The sequence below is a fragment of the Oncorhynchus gorbuscha genome, linkage group LG14 (assembly GCF_021184085.1).
Source record: "Oncorhynchus gorbuscha isolate QuinsamMale2020 ecotype Even-year linkage group LG14, OgorEven_v1.0, whole genome shotgun sequence".
In the NCBI taxonomy this organism is placed as follows: Eukaryota; Metazoa; Chordata; class Actinopteri; order Salmoniformes; family Salmonidae; genus Oncorhynchus; species Oncorhynchus gorbuscha.
The window spans coordinates 6,427,679-6,444,512 of record NC_060186.1 but is presented as its reverse complement, the minus strand read 5'-3'; the positions used below and the strand labels follow the sequence as shown (position 1 = coordinate 6,444,512).

General features: G+C 34.8%; 1 protein-coding gene across 1 annotated transcript in view; it reads left to right on the top strand.

Annotated features, from left to right (window-relative positions):
- LOC123995860 (voltage-dependent L-type calcium channel subunit alpha-1C-like) overlaps positions 1 to 16,834 on the top strand; it is a 657,732-nt gene that overhangs the window by 568,247 nt on the left and 72,651 nt on the right. Inside the window, 1 exon segment of the mRNA XM_046299539.1 lies at positions 15,452 to 15,672. Coding sequence (XP_046155495.1) covers positions 15,452 to 15,672 — 221 coding nt within the window.

Below are 16,834 nucleotides of genomic sequence, written 5' to 3'. Positions count from 1 at the left end.
ATTCACTAGTAATATTCACTAGTTAGTTAGACTATTCACTAGTAATATTCACTAGTTAGTTAGATCATTCACTAGTAATATTCACTAGTTAGACTAGTATTCACTAGTTAGACTATTCACTAGTTAGTTAGACTATTCACTAGAATATTCACTAGTTAGTTAGACTATTCACTAGGAATATTCACTAGTTAGACTATTCACTAGGAATATTCACTAGTTAGTTAGACTATTCACTAGTAATATTCACTAGTTAGTTAGACTATTCACTAGTAATATTCACTAGTTAGACTATTCACTAGTAATATTCACTAGTTAGTTAGACTATTCACTAGGAATATTCACTAGTTAGTTAGACTATTCACTAGGAATATTCACTAGTTAGTTAGACTATTCACTAGTAATATTCACTAGTTAGTTAGACTATTCACTAGTAATATTCACTAGTTAGTTTGACTATTCACTAGTAATATTCACTAGTTAGTTAGACTATTCACTAGTAATATTCACTAGTTAGTTAGACTATTCACTAGTAATATTCACTAGTTAGTTAGACTTTTCACTAGTAATATTCATTAGTTAGTTAGACTATTCACTAGTAATATTCAATAGTTAGACTATTCACTAGTAATATTCACTAGTTAGTTTGACTATTCACTAGTAATATTCACTAGTTAGTTAGACTATTCACTAGGAATATTCAATAGTTAGACTATTCACTAGTAATATTCACTCGTTAGTTAGACTATTCACTAGTAATATTCACTAGTTAGTTAGACTATTCACTAATAATATTCAATAGTTAGACTATTCACTAGTAATATTCACTATTTAGTTAGACTATTCACTAGTAATATTCACTAGTTAGTTTGACTATTCACTAGTAATATTCACTAGTTAGTTAGACTATTCACTAGTAATATTCACTAGTTAGTTAGACTATTCACTAGGAATATTCAATAGTTAGACTATTCACTAGTAATATTCACTCGTTAGTTAGACTATTCACTAGGAATATTCACTAGTTAGACTATTCACTAGGAATATTCACTAGTTAGTTAGACTATTCACTAGTAATATTCACTAGTTAGTTAGACTATTCACTAGTAATATTCACTAGTTAGACTATTCACTAGTAATATTCACTAGTTAGTTAGACTATTCACTAGGAATATTCACTAGTTAGTTAGACTATTCACTAGGAATATTCACTAGTTAGTTAGACTATTCACTAGTAATATTCACTAGTTAGTTAGACTATTCACTAGTAATATTCACTAGTTAGTTAGACTATTCACTAGTAATATTCACTAGTTAGTTAGACTATTCACTAGGAATATTCAATAGTTAGACTATTCACTAGTAATATTCACTCGTTAGTTAGACTATTCACTAGTAATATTCACTAGTTAGTTAGACTATTCACTAATAATATTCAATAGTTAGACTATTCACTAGTAATATTCACTATTTAGTTAGACTATTCACTAGTAATATTCACTAGTTAGTTTGACTATTCACTAGTAATATTCACTAGTTAGTTAGACTATTCACTAGTAATATTCACTAGTTAGTTAGACTATTCACTAGTAATATTCACTAGTTAGTTAGACTTTTCACTAGTAATATTCACTAGTTAGTTAGACTATTCACTAGGAATATTCAATAGTTAGACTATTCACTAGTAATATTCACTAGTTAGACTATTCACTAGTAATATTCACTAGTTAGTTAGACTATTCACTAATAATATTCAATAGTTAGACTATTCACTAGTAATATTCACTATTTAGTTAGACTATTCACTAGTAATATTCACTAGTTAGTTTGACTATTCACTAGTAATATTCACTAGTTAGTTAGACTATTCACTAGTAATATTCACTAGTTAGTTAGACTATTCACTAGGAATATTCAATAGTTAGACTATTCACTAGTAATATTCACTCGTTAGTTAGACTATTCACTAGTAATATTCACTAGTTAGTTAGACTATTCACTAATAATATTCAATAGTTAGACTATTCACTAGTAATATTCACTATTTAGTTAGACTATTCACTAGTAATATTCATTGGTTAGTTTGACTATTCACTAGTAATATTCACTAGTTAGTTAGACTATTCACTAGTAATATTCACTAGTTAGTTAGACTATTCACTAGTAATATTCACTAGTTAGTTAGACTTTTCACTAGTAATATTCATTAGTTAGTTAGACTATTCACTAGTAATATTCAATAGTTAGACTATTCACTAGTAATATTCACTAGTTAGTTAGACTATTCACTAGTAATATTCACTAGTTAGTTAGACTATTCACTAGGAATATTCAATAGTTAGACTATTCACTAGTAATATTCACTCGTTAGTTAGACTATTCACTAGTAATATTCACTAGTTAGTTAGACTATTCACTAATAATATTCAATAGTTAGACTATTCACTAGTAATATTCACTATTTAGTTAGACTATTCACTAGTAATATTCACTAGTTAGTTTGACTATTCACTAGTAATATTCACTAGTTAGACTATTCACTAGTAATATTCACTAGTTAGTTAGACTATTCACTAGTAATATTCACTAGTTAGTTAGACTTTTCACTAGTAATATTCATTAGTTAGTTAGACTATTCACTAGTAATATTCAATAGTTAGACTATTCACTAGTAATATTCACTAGTTAGTTTGACTATTCACTAGTAATATTCACTAGTTAGTTAGACTATTCACTAGTAATATTCACTAGTTAGTTAGACTATTCACTAGTAATATTCATTAGTTAGTTAGACTATTCACTAGTAATATTCACTAGTTAGTTAGACTATTCACTAGTAATATTCACTAGTTAGTTAGACTATTCACTAGGAATATTCAATAGTTAGACTATTCACTAGTAATATTCACTAGTTAGTTAGACTATTCACTAGGAATATTCAATAGTTAGACTATTCACTAGTAATATTCACTAGTTAGTTAGACTATTCACTAGTAATATTCACTGGTTAGTTAGACTATTCACTAGTAATATTCACTAGTTAGTTAGACTATTCACTAGGAATATTCACTAGTTAGTTAGACTATTCACTAGGAATATTCACTAGTTAGTTAGACTATTCACTAGTAATATTCACTAGTTAGTTAGACTATTCACTAGTAATATTCACTAGTTAGTTAGACTATTCACTAGAAATATTCATTAGTTAGTTAGACTATTCACTAGTAATATTCAATAGTTAGACTATTCACTAGTAATATTCATTAGTTAGTTAGACTATTCACTAGTAATATTCAATAGTTAGACTATTCACTAGTAATATTCATTAGTTAGTTAGACTATTCACTAGTAATAGTCAATAGTTAGACTATTCACTAGTAATATTCACTAGTTAGTTAGACTATTCACTAGTAATATTCACTAGTTAGTTAGACTATTCACTAGTAATATTCACTAGTTAGTTAGACTATTCACTAGTAATATTCACTAGTTAGTTAGACTATTCACTAGTAATATTCATTAGTTAGTTAGAATATTCACTAGTAATATTCAATAGTTAGACTATTCACTAGTAATATTCACTAGTTAGTTAGACTATTCACTAGTAATATTCACTAGTTAGTTAGACTATTCACTAGTAATATTCACTAGTTAGTTAGACTATTCACTAGTAATATTCACTAGTTAGTTAGACTATTCACTAGTAATATTCATTAGTTAGTTAGACTATTCACTAGTAATATTCAATAGTTAGACTATTCACTAGTAATATTCACTAGTTAGTTAGACTATTCACTAGTAATATTCAATAGTTAGTTAGACTATTCACTAGTAATATTCACTAGTTAGTTAGACTATTCACTAGTAATATTCATTAGTTAGTTAGACTATTCACTAGTAATATTCAATAGTTAGACTATTCACTAGTAATATTCACTAGTTAGTTAGACTATTCACTAATAATATTCAATAGTTAGACTATTCACTAGTAATATTCACTATTTAGTTAGACTATTCACTAGTAATATTCACTAGTTAGTTTGACTATTCACTAGTAATATTCACTAGTTAGTTACACTATTCACTAGTAATATTCACTAGTTAGTTAGACTATTCACTAGGAATATTCAATAGTTAGACTATTCACTAGTAATATTCACTCGTTAGTTAGACTATTCACTAGTAATATTCACTAGTTAGTTAGACTATTCACTAATAATATTCAATAGTTAGACTATTCACTAGTAATATTCACTATTTAGTTAGACTATTCACTAGTAATATTCATTGGTTAGTTTGACTATTCACTAGTAATATTCACTAGTTAGTTAGACTATTCACTAGTAATAATATTATTATTATTATTATTATTATTATTATTAATATTCACTAGTTAGTTAGACTATTCACTAGTAATATTCACTAGTTAGTTAGACTTTTCACTAGTAATATTCATTAGTTAGTTAGACTATTCACTAGTAATATTCAATAGTTAGACTATTCACTAGTAATATTCACTAGTTAGTTAGACTATTCACTAGTAATATTCACTAGTTAGTTAGACTATTCACTAGGAATATTCAATAGTTAGACTATTCACTAGTAATATTCACTCGTTAGTTAGACTATTCACTAGTAATATTCACTAGTTAGTTAGACTATTCACTAATAATATTCAATAGTTAGACTATTCACTAGTAATATTCACTATTTAGTTAGACTATTCACTAGTAATATTCACTAGTTAGTTTGACTATTCACTAGTAATATTCACTAGTTAGTTAGACTATTCACTAGTAATATTCACTAGTTAGTTAGACTATTCACTAGTAATATTCACTAGTTAGTTAGACTTTTCACTAGTAATATTCATTAGTTAGTTAGACTATTCACTAGTAATATTCAATAGTTAGACTATTCACTAGTAATATTCACTAGTTAGTTTGACTATTCACTAGTAATATTCACTAGTTAGTTAGACTATTCACTAGTAATATTCACTAGTTAGTTAGACTATTCACTAGTAATATTCATTAGTTAGTTAGACTATTCACTAGTAATATTCACTAGTTAGTTAGACTATTCACTAGTAATATTCACTAGTTAGTTAGACTATTCACTAGGAATATTCAATAGTTAGACTATTCACTAGTAATATTCACTAGTTAGTTAGACTATTCACTAGGAATATTCAATAGTTAGACTATTCACTAGTAATATTCACTAGTTAGTTAGACTATTCACTAGTAATATTCACTGGTTAGTTAGACTATTCACTAGGAATATTCACTAGTTAGTTAGACTATTCACTAGGAATATTCACTAGTTAGTTAGACTATTCACTAGGAATATTCACTAGTTAGTTAGACTATTCACTAGTAATATTCACTAGTTAGTTAGACTATTCACTAGTAATATTCACTAGTTAGTTAGACTATTCACTAGAAATATTCATTAGTTAGTTAGACTATTCACTAGTAATATTCAATAGTTAGACTATTCACTAGTAATATTCATTAGTTAGTTAGACTATTCACTAGTAATATTCAATAGTTAGACTATTCACTAGTAATATTCATTAGTTAGTTAGACTATTCACTAGTAATAGTCAATAGTTAGACTATTCACTAGTAATATTCACTAGTTAGTTAGACTATTCACTAGTAATATTCACTAGTTAGTTAGACTATTCACTAGTAATATTCACTAGTTAGTTAGACTATTCACTAGTAATATTCACTAGTTAGTTAGACTATTCACTAGTAATATTCATTAGTTAGTTAGAATATTCACTAGTAATATTCAATAGTTAGACTATTCACTAGTAATATTCACTAGTTAGTTAGACTATTCACTAGTAATATTCACTAGTTAGTTAGACTATTCACTAGTAATATTCACTAGTTAGTTAGACTATTCACTAGTAATATTCACTAGTTAGTTAGACTATTCACTAGTAATATTCATTAGTTAGTTAGACTATTCACTAGTAATATTCAATAGTTAGACTATTCACTAGTAATATTCACTAGTTAGTTAGACTATTCACTAGTAATATTCAATAGTTAGACTATTCACTAGTAATATTCACTAGTTAGTTAGACTATTCACTAGTAATATTCACTAGTTAGTTAGACTATTCACTAGTAATATTCACTAGTTAGTTAGACTATTCACTAGTAATATTCATTACTTAGTTAGACTATTCACTAGTAATATTCAATAGTTAGACTATTCACTAGTAATATTCACTAGTTAGTTAGACTATTCACTAGTAATATTCACTAGTTAGTTAGACTATTCACTAGTAATATTCACTAGTTAGTTAGACTATTCACTAGTAATATTCACTAGTTAGTTAGACTATTCACTAGTAATATTCATTAGTTAGTTAGACTATTCACTAGTAATATTCAATAGTTAGACTATTCACTAGTAATATTCACTAGTTAGTTAGACTATTCACTAGTAATATTCACTAGTTAGTTAGACTATTCACTAGTAATATTCACTAGTTAGTTAGACTATTCACTAGTAATATTCACTGGTTAGTTAGACTATTCACTAGGAATATTCACTAGTTAGTTAGACTATTCACTAGGAATATTCACTAGTTAGTTAGACTATTCACTAGTAATATTCACTAGTTAGTTAGACTATTCACTAGGAATATTCACTAGTTAGTTAGACTATTCACTAGTAATATTCACTAGTTAGTTAGACTATTCACTAGTAATATTCACTAGTTAGTTAGACTATTCACTAGAAATATTCATTAGTTAGTTAGACTATTCACTAGTAATATTCAATAGTTAGACTATTCACTAGTAATATTCATTAGTTAGTTAGACTATTCACTAGTAATATTCAATAGTTAGACTATTCACTAGTAATATTCATTAGTTAGTTAGACTATTCACTAGTAATATTCAATAGTTAGACTATTCACTAGTAATATTCACTAGTTAGTTAGACTATTCACTAGTAATATTCACTAGTTAGTTAGACTATTCACTAGTAATATTCACTAGTTAGTTAGACTATTCACTAGTAATATTCACTAGTTAGTTAGACTATTCACTAGTAATATTCATTAGTTAGTTAGACTATTCACTAGTAATATTCAATAGTTAGACTATTCACTAGTAATATTCACTAGTTAGTTAGACTATTCACTAGTAATATTCACTAGTTAGTTAGACTATTCACTAGTAATATTCATTAGTTAGTTAGACTATTCACTAGTAATATTCAATAGTTAGACTATTCACTAGTAATATTCACTAGTTAGTTAGACTATTCACTAGTAATATTCACTAGTTAGTTAGACTATTCACTAGTAATATTCACTAGTTAGTTAGACTATTCACTAGTAATATTCACTAGTTAGTTAGACTATTCACTAGAAATATTCATTAGTTAGTTAGACTATTCACTAGTAATATTCAATAGTTAGACTATTCACTAGTAATATTCATTAGTTAGTTAGACTATTCACTAGTAATATTCAATAGTTAGACTATTCACTAGTAATATTCACTAGTTAGTTAGACTATTCACTAATAATATTCAATAGTTAGACTATTCACTAGTAATATTCACTATTTAGTTAGACTATTCACTAGTAATATTCAATAGTTAGACTATTCACTAGTAATATTCACTAGTTAGTTAGACTATTCACTAGTAATATTCACTAGTTAGTTAGACTATTCACTAGTAATATTCACTAGTTAGTTAGACTATTCACTAGTAATATTCACTAGTTAGTTAGACTATTCACTAGTAATATTCATTAGTTAGTTAGACTATTCACTAGTAATATTCAATAGTTAGACTATTCACTAGTAATATTCACTAGTTAGTTAGACTATTCACTAGTAATATTCACTAGTTAGTTAGACTATTCACTAGTAATATTCACTAGTTAGTTAGACTATTCACTAGTAATATTCACTAGTTAGTTAGACTATTCACTAGTAATATTCATTAGTTAGTTAGACTATTCACTAGTAATATTCAATAGTTAGACTATTCACTAGTAATATTCACTAGTTAGTTAGACTATTCACTAGTAATATTCACTAGTTAGTTAGACTATTCACTTGTAATATTCATTAGTTAGTTAGACTATTCACTAGTAATATTCAATAGTTAGACTATTCACTAGTAATATTCACTAGTTAGTTAGACTATTCACTAGTAATATTCACTAGTTAGTTAGACTATTCACTAGTAATATTCAATAGTTAGACTATTCACTAGTAATATTCACTAGTTAGTTAGACTATTCACTAGTAATATTCACTAGTTAGTTAGACTATTCACTAGTAATATTCACTAGTTAGTTAGACTATTCACTAGTAATATTCACTAGTTAGTTAGACTATTCACTAGTAATATTCATTAGTTAGTTAGACTATTCACTAGTAATATTCAATAGTTAGACTATTCACTAGTAATATTCACTAGTTAGTTAGACTATTCACTAGTAATATTCACTAGTTAGTTAGACTATTCACTAGTAATATTCACTAGTTAGTTAGACTATTCACTAGTAATATTCACTAGTTAGTTAGACTATTCACTAGTAATATTCATTAGTTAGTTAGACTATTCACTAGTAATATTCAATAGTTAGACTATTCACTAGTAATATTCACTAGTTAGTTAGACTATTCACTAGTAATATTCACTAGTTAGTTAGACTATTCACTAGTAATATTCATTAGTTAGTTAGACTATTCACTAGTAATATTCACTAGTTAGTTAGACTATTCACTAGTAATATTCATTAGTTAGTTAGACTATTCACTAGTAATATTCAATAGTTAGACTATTCACTAGTAATATTCACTAGTTAGTTAGACTATTCACTAGTAATATTCACTAGTTAGTTAGACTATTCACTAGTAATATTCACTAGTTAGTTAGACTATTCACTAGTAATATTCACTAGTTAGTTAGACTATTCACTAGTAATATTCACTAGTTAGTTAGACTATTCACTAGTAATATTCATTAGTTAGTTAGACTATTCACTAGTAATATTCAATAGTTAGACTATTCACTAGTAATATTCACTAGTTAGTTAGACTATTCACTAGTAATATTCACTAGTTAGTTAGACTATTCACTAGTAATATTCACTAGTTAGTTAGACTATTCACTAGTAATATTCATTAGTTAGTTAGACTATTCACTAGTAATATTCAATAGTTAGACTATTCACTAGTAATATTCACTAGTTAGTTAGACTATTCACTAGTAATATTCACTAGTTAGTTAGACTATTCACTAGTAATATTCATTAGTTAGTTAGACTATTCACTAGTAATATTCAATAGTTAGACTATTCACTAGTAATATTCACTAGTTAGTTAGACTATTCACTAGTAATATTCACTAGTTAGTTAGACTATTCACTAGTAATATTCACTAGTTAGTTAAACTATTCACTAGTAATATTCACTAATTAGTTAGACTATTCACTAGGAATATTCACTAGTTAGTTAGACTATTCACTAGTAATATTCACTCGTTAGTTAGCTAATCACTGGGAATATTCACTCGTTAGTTAGCTAATCAATGGGAACAATGGTCTTAGACCAAGAGAGGAACTAGTTTGATTTTCTGAAGCCCCACAATCAATAATGATTAACGTTTGATAATCGTCAGTACACAGTAACTTACCCATCACTTGAATATCTCAAATAGATGTATATTTATCATAGGATGTAGTTTAAAGGCCAGGCTGTAGTCATGGACGTCAGAGTTACGGAGGACAAGGTGTTTTGTATATTTATCATAGGATGTTGTTTAAAGGCCAGGCTGTAGTAATGGACGTCAGAGTTACGGAGGACAAGGTGTTTTGTATATTTATCATAGGATGTTGTTTAAAGGCCAGGCTGTAGTAATGGACGTCAGAGTTACGGAGGACAAGGTGTTTTGTATATTTATCATAGGATGTTGTTTAAAGGCCAGGCTGTAGTCATGGACGTCAGAGTTACGGAGGACAAGGCCACTCATGGCGCAGGCTTGGACTGACAATGGTACATGATTGGAGAGTGATTGGGATGTGCTGATTGGTGCTGCTGTATCTAACTGAGGCTAAAGAATGCTGCAGGGACCACGCTCCAAGGCTGCATGTGATTGGCTAGTCCTCTGTTCCTCCAGGGTTTGTATGGGCGGGGCTGAAATGAGCTGGGCTATATTTAGTGTTGGTGTTATTGTCACGCCTGCTCCCGGTCTCCCTCTCCGGCGCTCGAGGGCCCTTTCATTACGCACACCTGTCACCATCATTACGCGCGGCAGCACTCATTGGACTCACCTGGACCCCTTCCCTTCGTTGATTTCCCCGTCTAAAACAGTCTGCTCCTCCGTTTGTTCCCTGTGTCAGCATTAATGTGGTTATGTGTTCATGTCCAGACGCTGTTGTTAATTTAATGTCCACTCCCTGTACCTGCTTCTCGTCTACCAGCGTCGATCCTTACAGTTACATGCTTTGGCCCCTGATCTTTAAGCTTATCGTTGCCTGTCAGGCTTTGCTTAGTGTAATTTTAGGCTTAAAGGTTGTTGTTTTTGAAAATTCAGATTTCTTTTTTCTTGCTAGGGAGTGTAAGAGATCCCAATAGAGTTAGTCTAGCTTGTTTCATTCATTTCTTCTTTGATTTTCTTCATTCTCTCCAAGGTTTTCTTACTGGGAGTAGTTGAGCTCCAGTATGAGCTTAAAGGAGGAATAATATAGAGAAATAGAATGTTTCTCCGTGTTATTTAGCTGAGTTGAGCTGAAGCCTTTCTGTCTCTTCTGCCTGTAAGCAGTGGCAGTTATTTATGGGAACACAAACCTCATTCTAGAATCCCCAGAGTGGACATGAAGAGTGACAGGGCTATACGAGGAGATTCTGATATAGGCCTCCCTCCCTACAACCCGCCCTCCCTCCCGCCCGCCCTCCCTCCCTTCTCACTCTCCCTCCTCTCCCTCTACATATCTCCCTCCCTCCCTCCATCCCTCCCTCCCTCCCATCCTCCCTCCTGCCCTTCTCACTCTCCCTCCTCTCCCTCTACAGATCTCCCTCCCTCCACCCATCCATCCCTCCCTCTCTCCTCTTCATTATCATTACCCCAGGAGATGTGTCAATCAGATGGTGTATTACTGAGGGACCCTGGTAGCTCCAGGCTTCTCTATCCCACGAGACATTGGTTTTCTACAGGTTTTGGTTGTCAGTAATGGTCTGATTCGATTTGTCTAATTCAAGGAGTGTTCCCGTTGACCGGGCCGTCTCATCTGGTTTGGTTGAGGAACGTTGTGAGAGTTTGATGGTTGTGTCTTCGGACAAACTGTAATATGATTTGTCCTATCCTAGTAATTTGATAGATTTCTTTATCTTTCTTTCTCAATTACTTTCTCTGTATTTATTTAAATATTTTCTTTCATTTTTGTTGTTGTACTGGTCTGTCTATTTCTACCTGAAATCTTCTGCTGAGTTCTACCAGAGTCTGGAACTCAACGTTTTAGGGGACCTAACACATCACTTCTCCTGGAGTCTGGAACTCAAAGCTTTAGGGGACTTAACACCTCACTTCTCCTGGAGTCTGGAACTCAAAGCTTTAGGGGACTTAACACCTCACTTCTCCTGGAGTCTGGAACTCAAAACTTTAGGGGACTAAAACCTCACTTCTCCTGGAGTCTGGAACTCAAAGCTTTAGGGAACTTAAAACCTCACTACTCCTGGAGACTGGAACTCAAAGCTTTAGGGGACTTAAACCTCACTTCTCCTGGAGACTGGAACTCAAAGCTTTCGGGGACTTAAACCTCACTTCTCCTGGAGACTGCAACTCAAAGATTTAGGGGATTTTAAACCAAACCTCCCCTATATCAGTGTCCCTAAAACTGTCCTACGGGACTCTACCACTAGGAGTTCTGTCAGCAGTATGTATGTCTGTCTGTCTGTATGTCTGTCTGTCTGTCAGAGGGTCAGGATGAGGCCAGCTAGAAAACAAAAGAGAATAAAAGGGTAACAGTAATAACCAGCCTGTGATGCAGAAGGATAACAGTAATAACCAGCCTGTGATGCAGAAGGATAACAGTAATAACCAGCCTGTGATAGAGAAGGGTAACAGCAATAACCAGCCTGTGATAGAGAAGGGTAACAGTAATAACCAGCCTGTGATAGAGAAGGGTAACAGCAATAACCAGCCTGTGATAGAGAAGGGTAACAGTAATAACCAGCCTGTGATAGAGAAGGGTAACAGTAATAACCAGCCTGTGATGCAGAAGGATAACAGTAATAACCAGCCTGTGATAGAGAAGGGTAACAGTAATAACCAGCTTGTGATAGAGAAGGGTAACAGTAATAACCAGCCTGTGATAGAGAAGGGTAACAGTAATAACCAGCCTGTGATAGAGAAGGGTAACAGTAATAACCAGCCTGTGATAGAGAAGGGTAACAGTAATAACCAGCCTGTGATAGAGAAGGGTAACAGTAATAACCAGCCTGTGATAGAGAAGGCTAACAGTAATAACCAGCCTGTGATAGAGAAGGGTAACAGTAATAACCAGCCTGTGATAGAGAAGGGTAACAGTAATAACCAGCCTGTGTTAGAGAAGGGTAACAGTAATAACCAGCCTGTGATAGAGAAGGGTAACAGTAATAACCAGCCTGTGATGCAGAAGGGTAACAGTAATAACCAGCCTGTGATGCAGAAGGGTAACAGTAATAACCAGCCTGTGATGCAGAAGGGTAACAGTAATAACCAGCCTGTGATGCAGAAGGGTAACAGTAATAACCAGCCTGTGATAGAGAAGGGTAACAGTAATAACCAGCCTGTGATAGAGAAGGCTAACAGTAATAACCAGCCTGTGATACAGAAGGGTAACAGTAATAACCAGCCTGTGATAGAGAAGGGTGACAGTAATAACCAGCCTGTGATGCAGAAGGGTAACAGTAATAACCAGCCTGTGATAGAGAAGGGTAACAGTAATAACCAGCCTGTGATAGAGAAGGGTAACAGTAATAACCAGCCTGTAATAGAGAAGGGTAACAGTAATAACCAGCCTGTGATAGAGAAGGGTAACAGTAATAACCAGCCTGTAATAGAGAAGGGTAACAGTAATAACCAGCCAGTGATAGAGAAGGGTAACAGTAATAACCAGCCTGTAATAGAGAAGGGTAACAGTAATAACCAGCCTGTGATACAGAAGGGTAACAGTAATAACCAGCCGGTGATATAGAAGGGTAACAGTAATAACCAGCCGGTGATAGAGAAGGGTAACAGTAATAACCAGCCTGTGATAGAGAAGGGCAACAGTAATAACCAGCCTGTGATACAGAAGGGTAACAGTAATAACCAGCCTGTGATACAGAAGGGTAACAGTAATAACCAGCCGGTGATAGAGAAGAGTAACAGTAATAACCAGCCTGTGATAGAGAAGGGTAACAGTAATAACCAGCCGGTGATAGAGAAGGGTAACAGTAATAACCAGCCTGTGATAGAGAAGGGTAACAGTAATAACCAGCCTGTAATAGAGAAGGGTAACAGTAATAACCAGCCGGTGATAGAGAAGGGTAACAGTAATAACCAGCCTGTAATAGAGAAGGGTAACAGTAATAACCAGCCTGTGATAGCGAAGGGTAACAGTAATAACCAGCCTGTGATAGAGAAGAGTGACAGTAATAACCAGCCTGTGATGCAGAAGGGTAACAGTAATAACCAGCCTGTGTTAGAGAAGGGTAACAGTAATAACCAGCCTGTGATGCAGAAGGGTAACAGTAATAACCAGCCTGTGTTAGAGAAGGGTAACAGTAATAACCAGCCTGTGATAGAGAAGGGTAACAGTAATAACCAGCCTGTGATGCAGAAGGGTAACAGTAATAACCAGCCTGTGTTAGAGAAGGGTAACAGTAATAACCAGCCTGTAATAGAGAAGGGTAACAGTAATAACCAGCCTGTGTTAGAGAAGGGTAACAGTAATAACCAGCCTGTGATAGAGAAGGGTAACAGTAATAACCAGCCTGTGATAGAGAAGGCTAACAGTAATAACCAGCCTGTGATACAGAAGGGTAACAGTAATAACCAGCCTGTGATAGAGAAGGGTGACAGTAATAACCAGCCTGTGATGCAGAAGGGTAACAGTAATAACCAGCCTGTGATAGAGAAGGGTAACAGTAATAACCAGCCTGTGATAGAGAAGGGTAACAGTAATAACCAGCCTGTAATAGAGAAGGGTAACAGTAATAACCAGCCTGTGATAGAGAAGGGTAACAGTAATAACCAGCCTGTAATAGAGAAGGGTAACAGTAATAACCAGCCAGTGATAGAGAAGGGTAACAGTAATAACCAGCCTGTAATAGAGAAGGGTAACAGTAATAACCAGCCTGTGATACAGAAGGGTAACAGTAATAACCAGCCGGTGATATAGAAGGGTAACAGTAATAACCAGCCGGTGATAGAGAAGGGTAACAGTAATAACCAGCCTGTGATAGAGAAGGGCAACAGTAATAACCAGCCTGTGATACAGAAGGGTAACAGTAATAACCAGCCTGTGATACAGAAGGGTAACAGTAATAACCAGCCGGTGATAGAGAAGAGTAACAGTAATAACCAGCCTGTGATAGAGAAGGGTAACAGTAATAACCAGCCGGTGATAGAGAAGGGTAACAGTAATAACCAGCCTGTGATAGAGAAGGGTAACAGTAATAACCAGCCTGTAATAGAGAAGGGTAACAGTAATAACCAGCCGGTGATAGAGAAGGGTAACAGTAATAACCAGCCTGTAATAGAGAAGGGTAACAGTAATAACCAGCCTGTGATAGCGAAGGGTAACAGTAATAACCAGCCTGTGATAGAGAAGAGTGACAGTAATAACCAGCCTGTGATGCAGAAGGGTAACAGTAATAACCAGCCTGTGTTAGAGAAGGGTAACAGTAATAACCAGCCTGTGATGCAGAAGGGTAACAGTAATAACCAGCCTGTGTTAGAGAAGGGTAACAGTAATAACCAGCCTGTGATAGAGAAGGGTAACAGTAATAACCAGCCTGTGATGCAGAAGGGTAACAGTAATAACCAGCCTGTGTTAGAGAAGGGTAACAGTAATAACCAGCCTGTAATAGAGAAGGGTAACAGTAATAACCAGCCTGTGTTAGAGAAGGGTAACAGTAATAACCAGCCTGTGATAGAGAAGGGTAACAGTAATAACCAGCCTGTGATGCAGAAGGGTAACAGTAATAACCAGCCTGTGTTAGAGAAGGGTAACAGTAATAACCAGCCTGTGATGCAGAAGGGTAACAGTAATAACCAGCCTGTGATAGAGAAGGGTAACAGTAATAACCAGCCTGTGATAGAGAAGGGTAACAGTAATAACCAGCCTGTGATAGAGAAGGGTAACAGTAATAACCAGCCTGTGATAGAGAAGGGTAACAGTAATAACCAGCCTGTGTTAGAGAAGGGTAACAGTAATAACCAGCCTGTGAAACAGAAGGGTAACAGTAATAACCAGCCTGTGATGAGGGATATGTCAACAGTCCTTCATCCTGATTCATTCTCCTTCCTTCTTTCCCTCTACCTGTCCATGTGTTCCCCAGTGAGCATGCCGGCCAGTGAGAATGAGTCAGTGAACACTGACGCCACTCCAGCAGGAGATATGGAGGGAGAGACCTGCTGTACCCGGCTAGCGTAAGTACCTCAACCCACCCTCACCCTTTTTACACCTACAGTCTCCCGTCTCACCTATTAGCTAACCCCCATTTTCCCTTAGTCACACTCACCCTACCTCAAACCTGCACTCGCCCGCCCTTACCCTTCCACCACCTCCTCTCCCTCCCTTAACAATTCCTTCCCCTCCCTTCCCCTTCCTCCCCCTCCCTCCCCCTTCCTCCCCCTCCCTCCCCCTTCCTCCCAGTCCCTTACAGTTTCTCCCCCTCCCTCCCCCTTCCTCCCCCTCCCTCCCCCTTCCTCCCAGTCCCTTACAGTTTCTCCCCCTCCCTCCCCCTTCCTCCCAGTCCCTTACCGTTTCTCCCCTTCCTTACCCTTCATCCCAGTCCCTTACAGTTTCTCCCCCTTCCTCCCCTCCCTTATCCTTCCTCCCCCTCCCTCCCCCTTCCTCCCCCTCCCTTATCATTCCTCCCCCTCCCTATCATCCTTCCTGTTCATTCCTCCCCCTCCCTTATCCTTCCTCCCCTCCCTCCCCCTTCCTCCCCCTCCCTTATACTTCCTCCCCCTCCCTATCATCTCTCCTGTCCCTTCCTCCCCCTCCCTCCCCCTTCCTCCCCCTCCCTTATCCTTCCTCCCCCTCCCTCTCATCTCTCCTGTCCCTTCCTCCCCCTCACTTTCATCCTTCCTGTCCCTTCCTCCCCCTCCCTCTCATCTCTCCTGTCCCTTCCTCCCCCTCACTTTCATCCTTCCTGTCCCTTCCTCCCCCTCACTTTCATCCTTCCTGTCCCTTCCTCCCCCTCCCTTTCATCCTTCCTGTCCCTTCCTCCCCCTCCCTCTCATCCTTCCTGTTCCTGCCTCACCTGCAGCTATTTAAAGCTCTTATTTCTCTCCTCCTTGGAACATCTGATTAATTTTCTCCACAACTCTCTTGTTGATTTTCCACCTACCCTTCACTTTAACATGAAATGTTTCCTTCACCTGCAAGTTGTCCTGTCTTTACTTTAACACCACTCTTTCTTCCCTCCTCTCTCAGTGATCTACGGTATTTATCATTTCCTCTCTAACGTTTATCCTTTCTTTATTCTGTCTTTTCTGTTTCCCCCACTTCCTCTCCTTCCTCTCCTTCCTCTCCTTCCTCTCCTTCCTCTCCTTCCTCTCTTTCCTCTCCTTCCTCTCCTTTCTC